Raw genomic sequence first — 19,607 nt, forward strand, 5'->3', positions numbered from 1 at the left:
GCTTAGCAATAACTGCTTACTAACACTCAGTTTGGGTTCCACCAGGGCGACTCAGCTCCTGACCTCATTACAGCCTTGGTCCAATCATGGACAAAGGAGCTGAACTCCAGAGGTGAGAGTGACTGCCGTTGACATCTAGGAAGCATTTGACCGAGTATGGCATCAAGGAGGCCTAGCAAAAATGGAGTCAATGGGGAATCAGTGGGAAAAGTCTCCGATGGTTGGAGTCATACGTATCACAAAGGAAGATGGTTATGGTTGTTGGAGATCAATCATCTCAGTCCCAGGACATCATTGCAGGAGTTCCTCATGATAGTGTCCTAGGCTCAACCATCTTCAGCTGCTTGATCAATGAACTTCCCTCCATCATAAGGTCAGAAGTGGGGATGTTTGCTGATGATTTCACAAGGTTCAGCACCATTCGCGACTTCACAGATACTGAAGCATCCCATCTCCATATGCAGCAAGACTTGGACAACATCCAGGCTTGGACTGATAAGTGGCAAGTTGACATTTACGCCTCACAAGTGCCAGACAATGACCATATCAAACAAAAGAGAATCTAAACAGCTTCCCTTGACTTTCAATGACATTACCATCGCTCAATCCCCCACTATCAATATCCTGGGGGTCACCATTGACCAGAAACTGAACTGGACCAGCCACATAAATACTGTGGCTAGAAAAGCAGTTGACAGGCTGGGAATTCTGCAGCGAGTAACACACCTCCTGTCTCCCCAATGCCTGTCCACTATCTACAAGGCACAAGTCAGGAGTGTGAATGGAATAGTCTCCACTTACCTGGATCATAAGATCATAAGAACTAGGAGCAGGAGTAGGCCGTCCGGCCCCTCGAACCTGCTCCGCCATTCAATAAGATCATGGCTGATCTTTTCGTGGACTCAGATCCACTTACCTGCGCTCCCACCGTATCCCTTAATTCCTTTATTGTTCAAAAGGATATCTACCTTAGCTTTAAAGACGTTTACTGAAGAAGCGTCAACTACTTCACTGGGCAAGGAATTCCATAGATTAACAACCCTCTGGGTGAAGAAGTTCCTTCTTAATTCAGTCCTAAATCTGCTCCCTCTAATCTTGAGGCTATGCCCTCTTGTCCTAGCTTCAACTGCCAGTGGAAACATCCTCTCTACTTGTATCTTATCTATTCCCTTCATGATTTTATATGTTTCTATAAGATCCCCCCTCATTCTTCTGAATTCCAATGAATATAATCCCAATCTACTCAGTCTCTCCTCATAAGCCAACCCCCTCAACTCCGGAATCAACCTAGTGAACCTCCTCTGCACCCTCTCCAGTGCCAGTATATCCTTTCTCAAGTAAGGAGACCAAAACTGCACACAGTACTCCAGGTGCGGCCTCACCTTATACAGCTGCAACATAACCTCTCTGCTTTTAAACTCAATCCCTTTAGCAATGAAGGACAAAATTCCATTTGCCTTCCTAATTACTTGCTGTACCTGCAGACCAACCTTCTGCGATTCATGCACAAGGACACCCAGGTCCCTCTACACAGCAGCATGCTGCAACTTTTTACCATTCAAGTAATAATCCTTTTTACTGTTACTCCTACCGAAATGAATGACTTCACATTTATTAACATTGTATTCCATCTGCCAGACCTTTGCCCACTCACTCAATGTATCTATGTTCCTCTGCAAAGTTTCACAGTCATCTGCACACTTTGCTCTGCCACTCATCTTAGTGTCATCTGCAAACTTTGACACTCTACACGTAGTCCCCAACTCCAAATCATCTATATAAATTGTAAATAATTGCGGTCCCAACACCGATCCCTGAGGCACACCACTAGTGACTGATTGCCAACCAGAATAGCACTCATTTATCCCCACTCTCTGCTTCCTGTTAGTCAACCAATCCTCTATCCATGCTAATACTTTACCCTTAACGCCATGCATCCTTATCTTATGCAGCAGCCTCTTGTGCGGCACCTTGTTGAAGGCCTTTTGGAAATCTAGGTTCACCACATCCACTGGGTCCCCATTGTCCACCTTGCTCGTAATGTCATCATAGAATTCCAAAAGATTTGTCAAGCATGACCTGCCCTTCATGAACCCATGCTGCGTCTGCCCAACGGGACAATTTCTATCGAGATGCCCTGCTATTTCTTCCTTGATAATAGACTCAAGCATCTTCCCCACTACAGAGGTTAAGCTAACCGGTCTATAATTCCCCATCTTTTGTCTACCTCCCTTTTTAAACAGTGGCGTCACATCTGCTGTTTTCCAATCAACTGGGACTACGCCAGAGTCCAGCGAATTTTGGAAAATTACCGTCAGTGCACCTGCTATTTCTCCCGCCATCTCTTTTATTACCCTGGGATGCATTCCATCAGGGCCAGGAGACTTATCAATCCTTAGCTCCATTAGCTTGCCCAATACTACCTCTTCCGTAATAATGATTGTTTCCAGGTCCTCACCTACATTCGTCTCTTTGTCAATTACTGGCATGTTATTAATGTCCTCCACTGTGAAGACCGATACAAAATACCTGTTCAATGCCTCGGCCATTTCATCATATCCCATAACTAAATTCCCCTTCTCATCCCCTGAAGGACCAACGTTTACTTTAGCCACTCTTTTTCGTTTTATATATTTATAGAAACTTTTGCTATCTGTCTTTACATTTAGAGTTTTTAGTTTCGAGATACAGCACTGAAACAGGCCCTTCGGCCCACCGAGTCTGTGCCGACCATCAACCACCCATTTATACTAATCCTACACGAATCCCATATTCCTACCACATCCCCCCCACCTGTCCTTATATTTCCCTACCACCTACCTATACTAGGGACAATTTGTAATGGCCAATTTACCTACCAACCTGCAAGTCTTTTGGCTTGTGGGAGGAAACCGGAGCACCCGGAGAAAACCCACGCAGACACAGGGAGAACTTGCAAACTCCACACAGGCAGTACCCAGAATTGAACCCGGGTCGCTGGAGCTGTGAGGCTGCGGTGCTAACCACTGCGTCACTGTGCTAGTTTTTTCTCATGTTCTATCTTACCTTTCTTTATAGCTCTTTTTGTAGCTTTCTGTTGACCTTTAAAGTTTTCCCAATCTTCTAGTTTCATGCTGCTTTTGGCCACTTTGAATGCCTTTTCTTTCAATTTGATAGCCTTCCTTATTTCCTTAGACACCCATGGCAGATTACCCCTTTTCTTCCAGACCTTCCTTTTCACTGGCATATACTTTTGCTGAGCACTTTGAAAAATTGCTTTGAAAGTCCTCTACTGCTCGTCAACTGTCCCACCGTAAAATCTTTGTTTCCAGTCCACTTTAGCCAAGTCCTCCCTCATTCTATTGTAGTCGCCCTTGTTCAAGCACAGGACCCTGGTATTGTATTTTATCTTCACACTCTCCATCTGTATTCTAAATTCAACCATACTGTGATCACTCCTTCCAAGAGGATCCCTAACTATGAGGTCATTAATTATTCCTGTCTCATTACACAGGACTAGAGCTCGGATAGCTTGCTCCCTCGTCGGTTCCATTACATACTGTTCAAGAAAACTATCATGGATACACTCAATGAATTCCTCCTCAAGGCTCCCCTGACTGAGCTGGTTCGACCAATCTACATGTAGATTAAAATCCCCCATGATAATTGCCGTACCATTTTTACAGGCATTAGTTATTTCTTTGTTTATTGCCCGCCCCAATGTGATGTTATTATTTGGTGGCCTATAGACTATGCCTATCAATGACTTTTTCTTCTTAGAGTTTCTAATTTCCACCCAAATGGATTCAACCTCATTCTCCATTGAACCTATATCATCTCTCAGCACCGCCCTGATGTCGTCCTTGAATATCAGAGCTACACCACCTCCCTTACCTTCCTGCCTGTCCTTCCGAATAGTCTGGTACCCCTGGATATTTAACTCCCAGTCGTGACCAACCTGTAACCATGTCTCCGTAATGGCTACCAAATCATATTTATTCGCGATGATTTGTGTCGTTAACTCATCAACCTTGTTACGAATGCTACGAACATTCAGGTAAGGTGCCTTTATGCTAGCTTTCTTACCCACATGATTCCCAACATCTCTAATAATAACTCCTGAGTTATCCTTCCTTTCTGCAGCTCCAATAACACTTACGAAACTCAACACCATCCAGGACAAAGCAGCCTGCTTGATTGGTACCCATCCACCAACTTCAACATTCACTCCCTCCACCACCAACACACAGTGGCAGCAGTGTGTCCCATATACAAGTTGCAATGCAGCAACTCACCAAGGCTCCTTTGACAGCACCTTCCAAAGCTGCGACTTATGCTACTTAGAAGGATAAGGGAAGCAAATGCATGGGAACACCACCACTTGCAAGTTCCCCTCCAAGTCATGCACCATCCTGACTTGGAACTATATCGCCGTTCCTTCACTGTTGCTGGTTCAAAATCATGCAACTCTCTTCCTAACAGCACGGTGGGTGTACCTATGTCTCAAGGATTGCAGCAGTTCACCACCACCTTCTCAAGGGCAATTAGGGATGGTCAATAAAATACTGGCCTGCCAGTGATGCTCACATGCCCCCGAAAGAATTAAAAAAAGATGTCCTGGTGCTGGGATGTTAGGCCTTCAACAAACACATTTATCTTCCTTTGTGCTAGGTATGACTTGAACCAGTGGAGGGTTTCCCCTGTTTACCATTGATTTCAATTTTGTTAGGACTCTTTGATGGCACATTCAATCATCTGCTGCCTTTATGTCAAGGGCAGTCACTCTCACCTCACCTTACTGGTGTAACTTAGGTGGAAAGACCTACATGCTCATTGCATTGTTATACATTTCAGAAAGTGCTTAAAATTATTGAATATTGAAATAATTGAAAGTGCAATAAAACTATGCCTAATCCAGTGATGTTAGTTGTATAAACATAGAAAATCGGAGCTAAGCCAGGCCAGTTCAGTTACCTGTTCTGAAATTCCAAGAGCTCAGCATTAATCTTCTCAATGTCCAGCTCAGTCCACAGCACGTCATAGTAACTATTAATATTATTCATCACTGCATCATACAGACTATACAATTTCTGCAGCAGCCCCAATTCCTTCCTGGAGAGAAAACAACAACAGTATCAGCAATTAATAGTAAAGCAAAAAGTCAACATTCTGTCCTTTCCTCAGCTGCTTGCATCTATGAACAATTAGGTAATGGAATTAATCCAGTTCTATAATTCAGTTTGAAATGAATTCACTTATTCTTTGCATGCTGTCCAATTTCTTTTAGTCAAATCCCTTCCACAGGTCAAGATAACTGGTCTACCCCAAATGTACTTCAGCTACATGAATGATCAAATGGATTGTCAACTGTTCTCAAATCACAATAGCAGGAAAATGGATGTTAAAGGTAGGTTTGCAGCATCAGCAGACATCCTTGGATAAAGTGAAAGTTCCAGGCCCACCTGCAGTGCAGCCCCCTTGCAGAGAGCCACCATGATCACTCAATAGCTGACATCCAGACGTTCGGCCGCACTAACACCATATAACTGGATTTGGTTGCTGATGTGCACAGTGCACTACCTTCAAAGCCCCAGTGACTGGAGAGGGTTAAAGTGGCGCAAAATAATGACAAGATTCCATGATGTTATTGCAGTGATCAGATGTGTGCATCTGCAGATCAGAGGACATGGTGATATGGAGACCTCAAGAAAGTTCTGGTTGGATGTGGGCATGGAAGGTGGGAGTCTCTCTATCTTTCTTTCTGTCTCTTTCCTCCATCACCAGTGACTATCAAAGAGTAAGAAGACAGACTTTTGCCCTTACTTTACAGCTGCAGCAAGTTCACAACTTACAGCAGGACTATCTTGAGGGCATCCTTGTTTGTGATATAAAGGGGTTGGAGAAGACCAGAGCTTCGAAAATCACACCAAGAGGTCAGAGGCTAGAGATAAAGGAATGTGAGCAGACCAAATCAAACACAGGAGAAATCAAAATAGTAACTTCAGAAACATCACAATCAACACAGAGAGAAGGGCAGCAGAACCCATGGGATTTTAGAGCAGGTATAGAGGATAAGTATCCATTTTTTGTGTGTTTATTGTATTCAGCAATTGATAGTTTAAGAATCAGATAGCCCAGATTTAAGGGAATGTGAGCATCGGTGAAAGAGATAAAAACACCTAAAGTGACATCAGCATGAGAAATGTCTGATTGGTGAGTAGCTGGTGAGTGGTTTTTTGTCCAGATCAGGGACAAATCTTAAGTTTATTTCCAGTAAGTTTTAGATAGTAGAATAATAAAGAGAGACATGGCAGTACACCTCAGCCCCAACAAATGCATAGCCTGTGCCACGTGGGATTTCCAGGTCATTTCTCGTGTCCTGAGCCGTGTGGAAGTTTTGTCAGTTAGATGAGCAACAGCTGGTGTCACTGTGGTGGATCCACGAGGCTGAGAGCTTTGTGGATAGCATGTTTCAGGAGTGTGGTGTGCAGAAACTGGGTTCAGTGTAGGAAAGGGTTCAATGACATGGGGCGGCACAGTGGCGCAGTGGTTAGCACTGCAGCCTCACAGCTCCAGTGACCCGGGTTCAATTCTGGGTACTGCCTGTGTGGAGTTTGCAAGTTCTCCCTGTGTCTGCGTGGGTTTCCTCCGGGTGCTCCGGTTTCCTCCCACAAGCCAAAAGACTTGCAGGTTGGTAGGTAAATTGGCCATTGTAAATTGCCCCTAGCATAGGTAGGTGGTAGGGAAATATAGGGACAGGTGGGGATGTGGTAGGAATATGGGATTAGTGTAGGATTAGTATAAATGGGTGGTTGATGGTTGGCACAGACTCGGTGGGCCGAAAGGCCTGTTTCAGTGCTGTATCTCGAAACATAAACAGACGTTATTCACTCTGGCAAGGTGAGTGCAACACCAAACCCTCAGGACAGGCCTCTGAGTATTCACCCTCTAGCAGACCCACCAGATGAGGAGCCTGTGGCCTTATGCTGCTCCTGAACATAGAAGAAGTATGTGCCCAGGGTACTTGATGACTCCTCAGAATGGCTCAGAGCCATAGTGTTGCTGAGGACTTGCCAGCACTGAAGCATGCAGCTTCTAAGGATTCAATGGCCATAAGGGCCAGCAGTGCCTTATCACACTCTCTTACGTCCTTTCAGGAGAACAGGCTCATAATGCCTAAGAGAAGGCCCAGAGAGGAGGAGGGGTTCCACACCTGCACATTATCGCTGTCATGGTGGAGGGAGCAATGGACATTGTCAGGGTCACTACCGATGAGCAAGTTGGACATGGCAAAATCGAAATCCATGGTGGAGATGGTGATTAGAGAGTGCAATACATTAATTAAGGGGGTGGATTGCCCGTCTGACAGCATGCTGAAGGCTGAGCTGATTGGGAAGCTTGAGCACATGCAGAGGCTTCTGCTTTCCAAGGCTACTTTGAATGATCTCATCTTATGACTCCCACAGCTGGAGACATAGAGACAATTAGACCATCACCCTGACCATCAGTGAGCCAAGCACAGCCACAGCAGAGCTCAAACCAAGTACTGTTTCACCTTACAAGCACAACCTCCATCAGTGGGGAGGTGGTGGTGTCGTGGTAATGTCACTGGACTAATAATCCAGAGGCAAAAACAAGAAATGCTGGAATCACTCAGCAGGTCTGGCAGCATCTGTGGAAAGAGAAGCAGAGTTAACGTTTCGGGTCAGTGACCCTTCTTCGGAACTTCCGAAGAAGGGTCACTGACCCAAAACGTTAACTCTGCTTCTCTTTCCACAGATGCTGCCAGACCTGCTGAGTGATTCCAGCATTTCTTGTTTTTGTTTCAGATTTCCAGCATCTGCAGTATTTTGCTTTTATTTTAGTAATCCAGAGGCCCAGGCTAGTGCTCTGGGGACATGGGTTTGAATTTCACCACGCCAGATGGTGAAATTTGAATTCAGTTAATAAGTATGGAATTTTTAAAAAAGCTATCCAATGAAACCACGTTAATTATTGTAAAAACCCATCTGGTTCACTAATGTCCTTCAGGAAAGGAAATCTGTTGTCCTTACCTGGTCAGGCCTACATGTGACTCCAGACTGCAGCATTGTGGTTGACTCTTAAAATGCCCTCTGAAATGGCCTAGAAAGGCACTCAGTTCAAGGGCAATGAGGAGTGGACAATAAATGCTGGCCTAGTCAGCAATGCCCACATCCCACTGTGACGGAAACCACAGCTGCCAAAATGAGACATATTAATTTAGTCACATGGAACATTATTATTTGAACGTTTACTGAACAATGTGATGATCAAAAGACATTGAGAGTCACTGAATGTGTAAGAGACAGCATTCCAACCCCTCTCTCTTTCTCTCTCAGGCCTCCTTATCTCGAGAGACAATGGATAAGCGCCTGGAGGTGGTCAGTGGTGTGTGGTGCAGCGCCTGGAGTGGCTATAAAGGCCAATTCTAGAGTGACAGGCTCTTCCACAGGTGCTGCAGCGGGGCTGTTACACAGTTGGCTCTCCCTTTGCGCTTCTGTCTTTTTTCCTGCCAACTGCTAAGTCTCTTCGACTCGCCACACTTTAGCCCCGCCTTTATGGCTGCCCGCCAGCTCTGGCGAACGCTGGCAACTGACTCCCACGAATTGTGATCAAGTCACAGGACTTCATGTCGCGTTTGCAGACGTCTTTAAAGCGGAGACATGGACGGTCGGTGGGTCTGATACCAGTGGCGAGCTCGCTGTACAACGTGTCTTTGGGGATCCTGCCATCTTCCATGCGGCTCACATGGCCAAGCCATCTCAAGCGCCGCTAACTCAGTAGTGTGTATAAGCTGGGGATGTTGGCCGTCTCGAGGACTTCTGTGTTGGAGATACGGTCCTGCCACCTGATGCCAAGTATTCTCCGGAGGCAGCGAAGATGGAATGAATTGAGACGTTGCTCTTGGCTGACATACGTTGTCCAGGCCTCACTGCCATAGAGCAAGGTACTGAGGACACAGGCTTGATACACTCGGACTTTTGTGTTCCGTGTCAGTGCGCCATTTTCCCACACTCTCTTGGCCAGTCTGGACATAGCAGTGGAAGCCTTTCCCATGCGCTTGTTGATTTCTGCATCTAGAGACAGGTTACTGGTGATAGTTGAGCCTAGGTAGGTGAACTCCTGAACCACTTCCAGAGCATGGTCGCCAATATTGATGGATGGAGCATTTCTGTCGTCCTGTCCCATGTTGTTCGTTTTCTTGAGGCTGATGGTTAGGCCAAATTCGTTGCAGGCAGCCGCAAACCTGTCGATGAGTCTCTGCAGACACTCTTCTGTGTGAGATGTAAAAGCAGCATCGTCAGCAAAGAGGAGTTCCCTGATGAGGACTTTCCGTACTTTGGACTTCGCTCTTAGACGGAAAAGGCTGAACAACCTGCCCCCTGATCTTGTGTGGAGGAAAATTCCTTCTTCTGAAGACCTGAACGCATGTGAGAGCAGCAGGGAGAAAAAAATCCCAAAAAGGGTGGGTGCGAGAACACAGCCCTGTTTCACGCCACTCAGGATAGGAAAGGGGTCTGATGAGGTGCCGCTATGTTGAATTGTGCCTTTCATTTTGTCATGGAATGAGATGATGATACTTAGTAGCTTTGGTGGACATCCAATCTTTTCTAGTAGTCTGAAGAGACCACATCTGCTGACGAGGTCAAAGGCTTTGGTGAGATCAATGAAAGCAATGTAGAGGGGCATCTGTTGTTCGCGGCATTTCTCCTGTATCTGACGAAGGGAGAACAGCATGTCAATGGTCGATCTCTCTGCACGAAAGCCACACTGTGCCTCAGGGTAGACGCGCTCGGCCAGCTTCTGGAGCCTGTTTAAAGCAACTCAAGCACAGACTTTCCCCACTATGCTGAGCAGGGAGATTCCACGGTAGTTGTTGCAGTCACCGTGGTCACCTTTGTTTTTATAGAGGGTGATGATATTGGCATCGCGCATGTCCTGAGGTACTGCTCCCTCGTCCCAGCACAGGCAAAGCAGTTCATGTAGTGCTGAGAGTATAGCAGGCTTGGCACTCTTGATTATTTCAGGGGTAATGCTGTCCTTCCCAGGGGCTTTTCCGCTGGCTAGAGAATCAATGGCATCACTGAGTTCCGATTTTGTTGGCTGTACGTCCAGCGCATCCATGACTGGTAGAGACTGGGCTGCATTGAGGGCAGTCTCAGTGACAACATTCTCCCTGGAGTACAGTTCTAGGTAGTGCTCAACCCAGTGGTCCATTTGTTTGCTTTGGTCAGTGATTATGTCCCCTGATTTAGATTTGAGGGGTGCGATCTTCTTGATGGTTGGCCCAAAAGCTCTCTTCATGCCATCATACATTCCTCTGATGTTTCCGGTGTCTGAGGCCAGCTGAATATGACTGCATAGGTGTTGCCAGTAGTCATTTGCGCAGCGCCTGGCTGTTCTTTGTGCAGTGCTTCTGGCTGCTTTAAGTGCTACGGATGTTAACTCGCTGGGGGCTTTCTTGTAGTTCAGCAGTGCAATGCGCTTAGCGGCTATGACAGGTTCCAGCTCTTCAATATGAGATTGAAACCAGTCTGCGTTCCTCTTCGCACGTTTGCCGTAGGTGGTCAAAGCTGACTCATAGATGGCGTCTCTGATGTGGGCCAACTTGGTCTCAGCATCCCCTGCGGGAGTGTTTTGAAGGGCTGTTCCAAGTGAATTTAGAAATTTTTGTAACAGCTGTGGATGAGAAATTCTGCTCGTGTTGATGCGCGGGTGGCCCTTCTGCTTGGAATGATGCAACTTCTTTGGTCTGAGTCTAACCCTGCTGCACACCAGGGAGTGGTCGGTGTCGCAGGGGAGAGTTTCTGAGAGTTTCTGGTAAGCTGTGAGGAATACACAAACCTCGCAAGCGAGGCTGTCTCAAGCAAAAAGCTAGTCACATGACTAACCTGCTGGCCATCCTGGAGTTAATTGAATTGTGCTCACAGAACAGTTTTTGGAACAGACTGCAACTGAACTTCAAGAACAGAGCACCTCTCTCTCTCACTCAGAGCTCCAGCGACCCACGGAAGTAACTCAAGCTTCAAGACAGAAGACTAGTGAAACAAATTTGAAAATGTGCATTGGGCCCCAACGAGAACTGCAAGACTTAACTTCAATCAAAGACTTTACATCCAAGCCAAAACCAGTAACTGAACTCCATCTATTATTTCAAACCTTTCCCCTTTCAATTCTTTCTCCTTCTCTGTATCTATTTGCGTGTGTGCATGCTTGTGTGGTCGCATTGCGTCTTCTCAGTAATTTTAACTGAGTTAGAGTTTTAAGGTTAATAAACTTATACCTTTCCTGTTTAAATCTGAGAAGACTTGTCTGGTTGATTTCTTTGCATCTACAATTCAAGAACAGTGAACAAGGACTCACTGAGGGGAAGGTAAAAACATGGTGTTTTAAAAATTATACCCTGTTATGGCTAAACCAGGAAAAGGCTGAGCAGGGAGCCCGAGACCCCTTTCTCACCTGGTTGTAACACCACCAACAAATAATAAAAAAAGTCATCTCGTTGGGCCCTTGTGCACAGTTAGATAGGGTGGTACTCAAGAGTGATGAACACAGCAATAGTGTGCAGGAGAAGGTGCCAGAGACAGAGGCAGCTGTGAGCAGTCCCCTCGGAGGATGGAAGACAGACACGGCCCTGCTTAACTGGGCACAGATGCAGGGTCTCAGGAGGCTCTGCTTAGACTAGCGGCAACAGATATCCGAGTTCCCTGAGGCAGCGGGCTGTCATGGGCTGAGAATGGCGGAGTCTATCCAGCTGATGTGTGCCACCATGGCTTAAGGCCTTTCAGTGCATGAGCTCCTCTATTGGAGAGAGTGGCAACTTCATGGAGAGTCATATGTGGCAGGAACTGTGTATTGATGTTCACCGGATGCATTCTACTCTATGTAGCCTTGACTGTTCAGTGGCGCTGATAGAAACATAGGAAATAGGAGTAGGAGTAGGCCATTTGGCCCTTCGAGCCATGGCTGATCATCCAACTCAGTAACCTGTTCCCATTTTCCCCCCAGATCCTTTGATCCCTTTTGCCCCAAGAGCGATATCTAACTTCTTCTTGAAAACATACAATGTTTTGGCCTCAACTGCTTTCTGTGGTAGCAAATTCCACACTCTCTGGGTGAAGGAATTTCTCCTCATCTCAGTCCTGAAAGGTTTACCCTGTATCCTTAGACTATGACTCCTGGTTCTGGATACCCCACCATCGAGAACATCCTTCCTGCATCTACCCTATCAAGTCCTGTTAGAATTTTATAGGTTTCTAAGAGATCCCCCCTCACTCTTCTGAACTCCAGCAAATATAATCCTAACAGACTCATTCTCTCCTCATACGTCAGTCCCGCCATCCCAGGAATCAGTCTGGTAAACCTTCGCTGCACTCCCTCTATAGCAAGAACATCCTTCTTCAGATAAGGAGACCAAAACTGCACACAGTATTCCAGGTGTGGCCTCACCAAGGCCCTGTATAATTGCAGCAAGACATCCCTGCTCCTGTACTCGAATCCTCTCGCTATGAAGGCCAACATACCATTTGCCTTTTTTACTGCCTGTTGCACCTGCATGCTTACCTTCAGCGACTTGTGTACAACAACACCCAGGTCTCGCTGCATATTCCCTTCTCTCAGTTTATAGCCGCTCAGATAATAATCTGTCTTCCTGTTTTTGCTACCAAAATGGATAACCTCACATTTATCCACATTATACTGCATCTGCCACGCATTTGCCCACTCTCTCAACTTGTCCAAATCACCCTGAAGCCTCTCTGCATCCTCCTCACAACTCACCCTCCCACCCAGTTTTGTGTCATCTGCAAATTTGGAGATATTACATTTAGTTCCCTCATCTAAATCATTAATATATATTGTAAAGTGGTGCAGGGATAGGGGGAGGGGTTACTAGCCGTGCCCCAGCTGGTGCTCCCCACCAACCATCTAGCGCACCATCCAAGGACTGAGGCAGTCACTGAAGAGCATGTGTTCCTCCCCTCATGGGGCATCATTATCATCAGACTCCTGGGCCTCTCTGACAGAGGAAGCATCTGCAATGATAATGAGGACAACTGCCATATGCATCTCAGCCATAGGCAGAGACAAGTGAGCAGGTTGCCTCCACTTCCTCCGAAGCTACAAGGAGCACCATGTAAATATTGACACAAAGCCAGATGTGTGAGCCTCCTTTTATTAATGGTAAGGCAAGAAAAGAGATATGAAGTGGTGGAAGCGGACAAGGGTCCATCTATGGTGATGGGCAAAACCTCGGGCTAGATATCAATCCATCATTGGTGGTAAGAGTTTACATGTTCCAGTCTGTGTCTTAAATGGAAGTGTTCACACAGGCAGCTCAGACTGAGCTCAATACCATACCATTCCTTCTGGGTCAGAGGGTCTCAGCTGAAATGTGCCTGGATCATATGACCTCTAGCATTGATGACATGTTGACGAGACCCTCAAGCCCCACACCGGGCCCAGCTGCCTCCCTGTGCAGCTGGGGCACCTCACCTCGGTATTCTGCATCGCCCCTTCCGCCTCATCTTCCTCCTCCTAGTCTTCTGATGAGCTGTGCCCTCCAGGGCCTCGCTCTCTTCAAAGTTCACACCCATCTGGAGGCCATGTAATAAAGAGCACAGCAAATCACCACAATATGGGAGACCCTTGCAGGAGTGTACTGCAGGATGCCATCCAACTGGTGCAGACATCGGAACCGCATCTTCAGAAGCCAGATGGCCTGCTCAGTGGTGGGTCTTGTGAGCAGGTGGCTTTGGTTGTAACACTTCTGTGGCTCCATCTCATGATCTTGAAGAGGGGTATGTAGCCATCTCTTCAAGGGATATCCCTTGTCTCCTAGAATTCCTGAAGACCCTATGCCACTTTGCTCATAGCTCAGGTAGTAATCTGGTGAAGATTATTACCTCTGTCATTTTAGTTCTCCACCTAGCTCCCACTCTGACATTTCTAAGCTCAGCCTGCAGTGCTCCAATTAAGCTCAACAGAAGCTGGAGGGACAGCACCTCATCTTTCGACAGGGCACTTTACAGCCTTCTGGACTCAACATTGATTTCAACAAATGTAGATCAAAGAATCATAGAATTGAAGAATAGTTACAGCACAGAAGGTGGCCATTAGGCCTGTTGTTCATGCCAGTTCATGCCAGCAACTCAGCTAATCCCATTCCCTGCCCTTTCCCTGTAGCTCTGCAAATTTTTTTCTCTTCAGATAGTTATCCAATTCTCTTTTGAAAGTCTCGATTGAATCTGTCTCCATCATACTCTCAGGTAGTGCATTCAGAACCTAACCATTTGCTGCAGAAAAAGTTTTTCTCATGTCATTTTTGCTTCTTCTGTCAATCACCTTAAATTGGTGTCCTCTGATTCTGGATCCTTCTGCCAATGGGAACAGTTTCTTCCTTTCTACCCTGTCCAACCCCTCATGATTTTGAACACCTCAGAGCAGAAACTCAGTCATAACAGCACAGAAGGAAGCCATCTTATCAAGTCCGTGCCAGCTCTCTGTAGAACGATGTATTCAGTTCCATTCCCTGGCTTCATCCCCATAGCCCTGTAAGTTTATTTCCCTCAGCAAGACTGGCAGCAGTGATAAGACAGCAGCAGCAGAGAGTCAGAGCACAGCGAGACCAGTGGCAGGGATAAAAGAGCAGCTGCAGGGTGCAAGAGCATAAAGAGACCAGTGGCAGGGATAAAAGAGCAACGACAGATTGTGAGAGCACAACGAGACCTGCAGCAGGGATAAAAGAGCAGTGGCAGAGAGCAACAGCACTGTGAGACTCAGCAGCAAGGAAAAAAGAGCAGCGGCAGAGAGTGAGAGCACAGTAGGATTGGCGGCAGTGATAAGGGAGCAGTTGCAGAGAGCGAAAACTCAGCGAGACTGGATGCAAGATCGTCAAAGCTAACGATATTAACCAAGCGTAATCAATGTCACTGGCCTGAAAATATCTCTACTGGTCACCAGTCACACAATACCCTGCTCATTGGGCACAAGTCAGTATCAAGCATTCCCAGTTTAAGAATCTTCACATAACAGCAGAGAAAAGCTCTCTCTACTCTAACCAACAAAATTATTCAATTCTATATGCATGCAAAGCCCTTCTCCTGGGAAATGGATAAATGACACATACCAGAGTTTCCAGGTCTGATTGAAAATTAAGTGCTAAATCAAGACAAGTTTTGTGCTCTGATCAATGAACTGAATCTATTAAATTCTACCACATTACCTTCATCATTACACTCACCAACCCTCTCTGTTACGTCATCAGAAAGCTTAAGCAAGTTAGTTAGACTTGATTTTCCCTTAACAAATCCATGTTGACTTTCTTTAATTAATCTAAATTTGTACGAGTAACTGTCCCGAATTATTGTTTCTAAAAGTTTTCCCACCACCAAGGTTAAACTGACTGGCCTGTAGTTGCTGAACTTACCCTTATGCCCTTTTTTAAAACAAGGGTGTAACATTTGAAATTCTCCAGTCCTCTGGCCTCACCCCTATATCTCAGGAGAATTGGAAGATTATGGTCTGTGTCTCCGCAATTTCCTCCCTTACTTCTCTCAGTATCCTTGGATGCATCTCATCTGATTCTGGTGACTTATCAACTTTAAGTACAGCCAACCTATCTAAAACCTCCTCTTTATCAATTTTTAGCCCATCTCGTGTCTCAACTACTTCCTCATTCACTACGACTAGGGCAGCATCTTCTTCCTTGGTAAAGACAGATGCAAAGTGCTCACTGAGTACCTTAGCTATGCCTCCTGCCTCCATGCGTAAATCCTCATTTCGGCCCCACTCCTCCTTTCACCATTCTTATTATTTATGTGGCTATAGAATTAAAGAACAGATGGAAAGAGTACATTGAAAACCTTTATGACAAAGGTGGCAAGCCAACAGAACTAGAACCAGAGAAAGACAAAGACAGTTCCCAGGATGATTTAGGACCTGATCTTCTAGAAGGTGAAATAATTAGAACTATAGAAGAACAGATGCCAGGAAAAGCAGAAGGATTTGATGGCATCCTTGTAGAAAGGGAAAAAAAAGAAAATTTATGAACTTGTGTAAGGAGATGTACATTAAGGGAGAATGGCCAGAAGACTTTTTGAGGAGCACAATGGCCCCATTGGAGAAGAAGGCAAATATCACAAAATGTGAAGAACAACACACCATAGCTCTGACTGCACCTGCATCCAAGGTAATTTTAAAGATCCTAGCAAATAGGTTGGAAGCCAAAGCAAGCCATTATATTGGCTGTGATCAATTTGGTTGAGAAGTGCAGAGGAAGTGAGGGACCTTGGAGTGAATGTCCACAGATCCCTGAAGGTAGCAGGACAGGTCGATAAGGTGGTTAAGAAGGCATATGGAATCCTTTCCTTTAATAGCCGATTATAGAATATAAAAGCAGGGAAGTTATGCTGGGACTGTATAAATCATTGGTTAGGCTGCAACTTGAGTACTGCATGCAGTCCTGGTCACCTCATTACAGAAATGATGCACTAGAGAAGATACAGAGGAGATTTACGAAGATGTTGCCAGGACTGGAAAAATGCAGCTATGAGGAAAGATTGGATAGACTGGGACTGTTCTTCTTGGAACAGAGAAGGCTGAAGGAAGATCTGATTGAAATATACAAAATTTTGAGGGGCCCGGATAGAGTGGAGCTGAAGGACCTTTTTATCTCAGCAGAGAGGTCAGTGACTAGGGGGCATAGATTTAAAGTGATTGGTAGAAAGATTAGAGGGGAGAAAAGGAAACATTTTTTCACCTGGAGGGTGATGATGGTCTGGAACTCACTGTCTAAAAGGGTAGTTGAGGCAAAAACCCTCAACTCATTCAAAAGAAGTCTGGATTTGCACCTCAAGTGCTGTAATCTGCAGGGCTCTGGACCAAATGCTGGAAGGTGGGAATAGACTGGGTGGATCGTTTTTCAGCCAGCACAGACACGATGAGCCAAGTGGCCTCTTTCTGTCCCCTAAACTTTCTATGATTCTATGGCTTTAGGAAGGGTTGTGGAACTGGAAAGGCGACAGCAGTGATGAGAGTGTTAAGCAAAAAAAGCATAGAATACCAAAAGAAGTGTACACCTGCTTTGTGGATTATGAAAAGGCTTTCAATCAGGTGAACTGGCAAAAGCTGTTAAATATACTGGAGGCAACCAGAGCTGGTCAGAGAGATAAAAGAATGATTTTAGCTCTGTACATGGGACAGACTGCTACAATCAGGACAGTATTTGGTGAAATTGAACCTGGTGTAATCGGGTACGGGGTGAGACAAGGCTGTCCAATATCACCATTGCGCTCGAACACTTTCCACTCTTGGGGGAATTTCGAACTTAGGGAACATAGTTACAGGATTAGGGTACACTCATTTAAAACTGAGATGCGTAGGAATTTATTTTATAGTCATACAGCATAGAAACAGGCCCTTCGGCCCATCGCATCTGTGCCGAACATAGTGCCTATATATTCTAATCCCACCTGCCTGCATTAATTCCATATCTCTCTATGTCTTTCTCATTCAAGTACCTGTCCAGATGCCTCTTAAATGTTGCTACTGTTCCTGCCTCCACCACCTCCTCAGGCAGCTCATTCCAGAAACCCACTATTCTTTGTGTGAAAGATTTACCCCTTTGATCCCCTTTAAACCTCCTCCCTCTCACCTTAAATCTATGCCCTCTAGTTTTAGTCACCCCTACCATGGGAAACAGACTCTGGCTATCTACCCTATCTATGCTTCTCATAATTTTATATACCTCTATCATGTCCCCTCTCAGCTTCCTTCGCTCCAGGGAAAACAGACCCAGCCTATCCAATCTCTCTTTATAACTCAAGCCCTCCAAACCAGGCAACATCATTGTGAATCTTTTCTGCACCCTCTCTAGCTTAATCACATCCTTCCTGTAGTGCGGCAACCAGAACTGCACACAGTACTCCAAATGCGGCCTAACCAACGTTATGTACAACTTTAGATGACGTCCCAACTCTTGTACTCAATGCCTCGGCCAATAAAGGCAAGCATGCCATAGCCTTCTTCACCACCCAGTCTACCTGTGTTGCCAATTTCAGGGAACTATGTACTTGCACCCCAAGGTCTTTCTGCTCAACAACACTCCCCAGGGCCCTGCCATTCATTGTATATGTCTTGCCCTGGTTTAACTTCCCAAAATGCATTACTTCGCACTTGTCTGCATTAAATTCCATTTGTCAATCCCTTGCTCACTGTCCACTAGACCACCAATTTTGGTGTCAACTGCAAACTTACTAATCATGCCCCCTACATTCACATCCAAGTCATCAATATATATGACAAACAACAGAGGGCCCATCACCGATCCCTGCAGCACACCACTGGTCACCAGCCACCAATCTGAAAAACAACCATCCACTACTACCCTTTTGCCTCCTATCACCAAGCCAATTTTGTATCCAATTGGCTAGCTCACCCTGGATCCCATGTGTTCGAACCTTCTGGACCAGCCTGCCATGCGGGACCTTGTCAAAGGCCTTGCTAAAGTCCACGTAGACAACGTCCATCGCCCTGCCCTCGTCAATCCTCTTGGTCACCTCCTCAAAAAATTCAATCAAATTCGTGAGACATGATTTCCCAGGCACAAAGCCATGCTGACGATCCCTAATCAGACCTTGCCTTTCCAAATGCATATAAATCCTGTCTCTCAGAATCCCTTCCAATAACTTTCCCACCACTGATGTAAGGCTCACCAGCCTGTAGTTCCCTGGCTTATTCCTACTGCCCTTCTTAAATAAAGGCACAACATTAGCTATCTTCCAGTCCTCTGGTATCTCACCCGTGGCTAACGATGATACAAAAATCTCTGCCAGGGCCCCAGCAATCTCCTCCCTTGCTTACCATAACCTCCTAGGATACACCTGGTCAGGCCCTGGGGATGTATCCACCTTAATGCGCTTCAAAAGCTCCAACACCTCCTCCTTTGTAATGTTGATATGCTCCAGGATATCGCTGTTCCCTCCCTTAAACTCACTAGCTTCCATGACCTCCACAGTAAATACAGATGAGAAGTATTCATTTAAGACCTCGCCCATTTCCCGTGGCTCCACACATAGATTGCCACACTGATCCTTAAGGGGAACTACTTTCTCCCTAGCTATCCTTTTACTCTTAATATACTTACAGAATCTTTTAGGATTCGCCTTTATCTTATCTACCAGGGAAATCTCATGGCCCCTTTTCACCCTCCTAATTTCCTTCTTAGGTGTACTCCTACATCCCCTATACTCCTCGATTGATCCTAGCTGCTTATACCTGACATATGCCTCCTTCTTTGGCCTGACCAGACCCTCAATATCCCTCGTCAACCAAGGTTCCCTAAACTTGCCAGCTATGCCCTTCCATCTAACAGGAACATGCCGGCCCTGAACTCCTCCTATCTCACTTTTAAAAGCCTCCCACTTGCCAGACGTCCCTTTACCTGTAAACAGCCTCTCCCATTCAACTTTTGAGAGATCCTGTCTGATGCCATCGAAATTAACCTTCCCCCAATTTAGGTCTTCAACCTGAGGACCAGTCCTATCCTTTTCCATAACTATTTTGAAGCTAATAGAGTTATGGTCACTGGTCCTAAAGTGCTCCCCCAT

General features: G+C 45.8%; 1 protein-coding gene across 1 annotated transcript in view; it reads right to left on the minus strand.

Annotated features, from left to right (window-relative positions):
• LOC137367179 (dynein axonemal heavy chain 8-like) overlaps positions 1-19,607 on the minus strand; it is a 2,062,041-nt gene that overhangs the window by 1,127,457 nt on the left and 914,977 nt on the right. Inside the window, exon 59 of the mRNA XM_068028615.1 lies at positions 4,954-5,091. Coding sequence (XP_067884716.1) covers positions 4,954-5,091 — 138 coding nt within the window. The remainder of the gene's footprint in view (positions 1-4,953; positions 5,092-19,607) is intronic.

The sequence above is a fragment of the Heterodontus francisci genome, chromosome 3, assembly GCF_036365525.1.
Source record: "Heterodontus francisci isolate sHetFra1 chromosome 3, sHetFra1.hap1, whole genome shotgun sequence".
NCBI lineage: Eukaryota > Metazoa > Chordata > Chondrichthyes > Heterodontiformes > Heterodontidae > Heterodontus > Heterodontus francisci.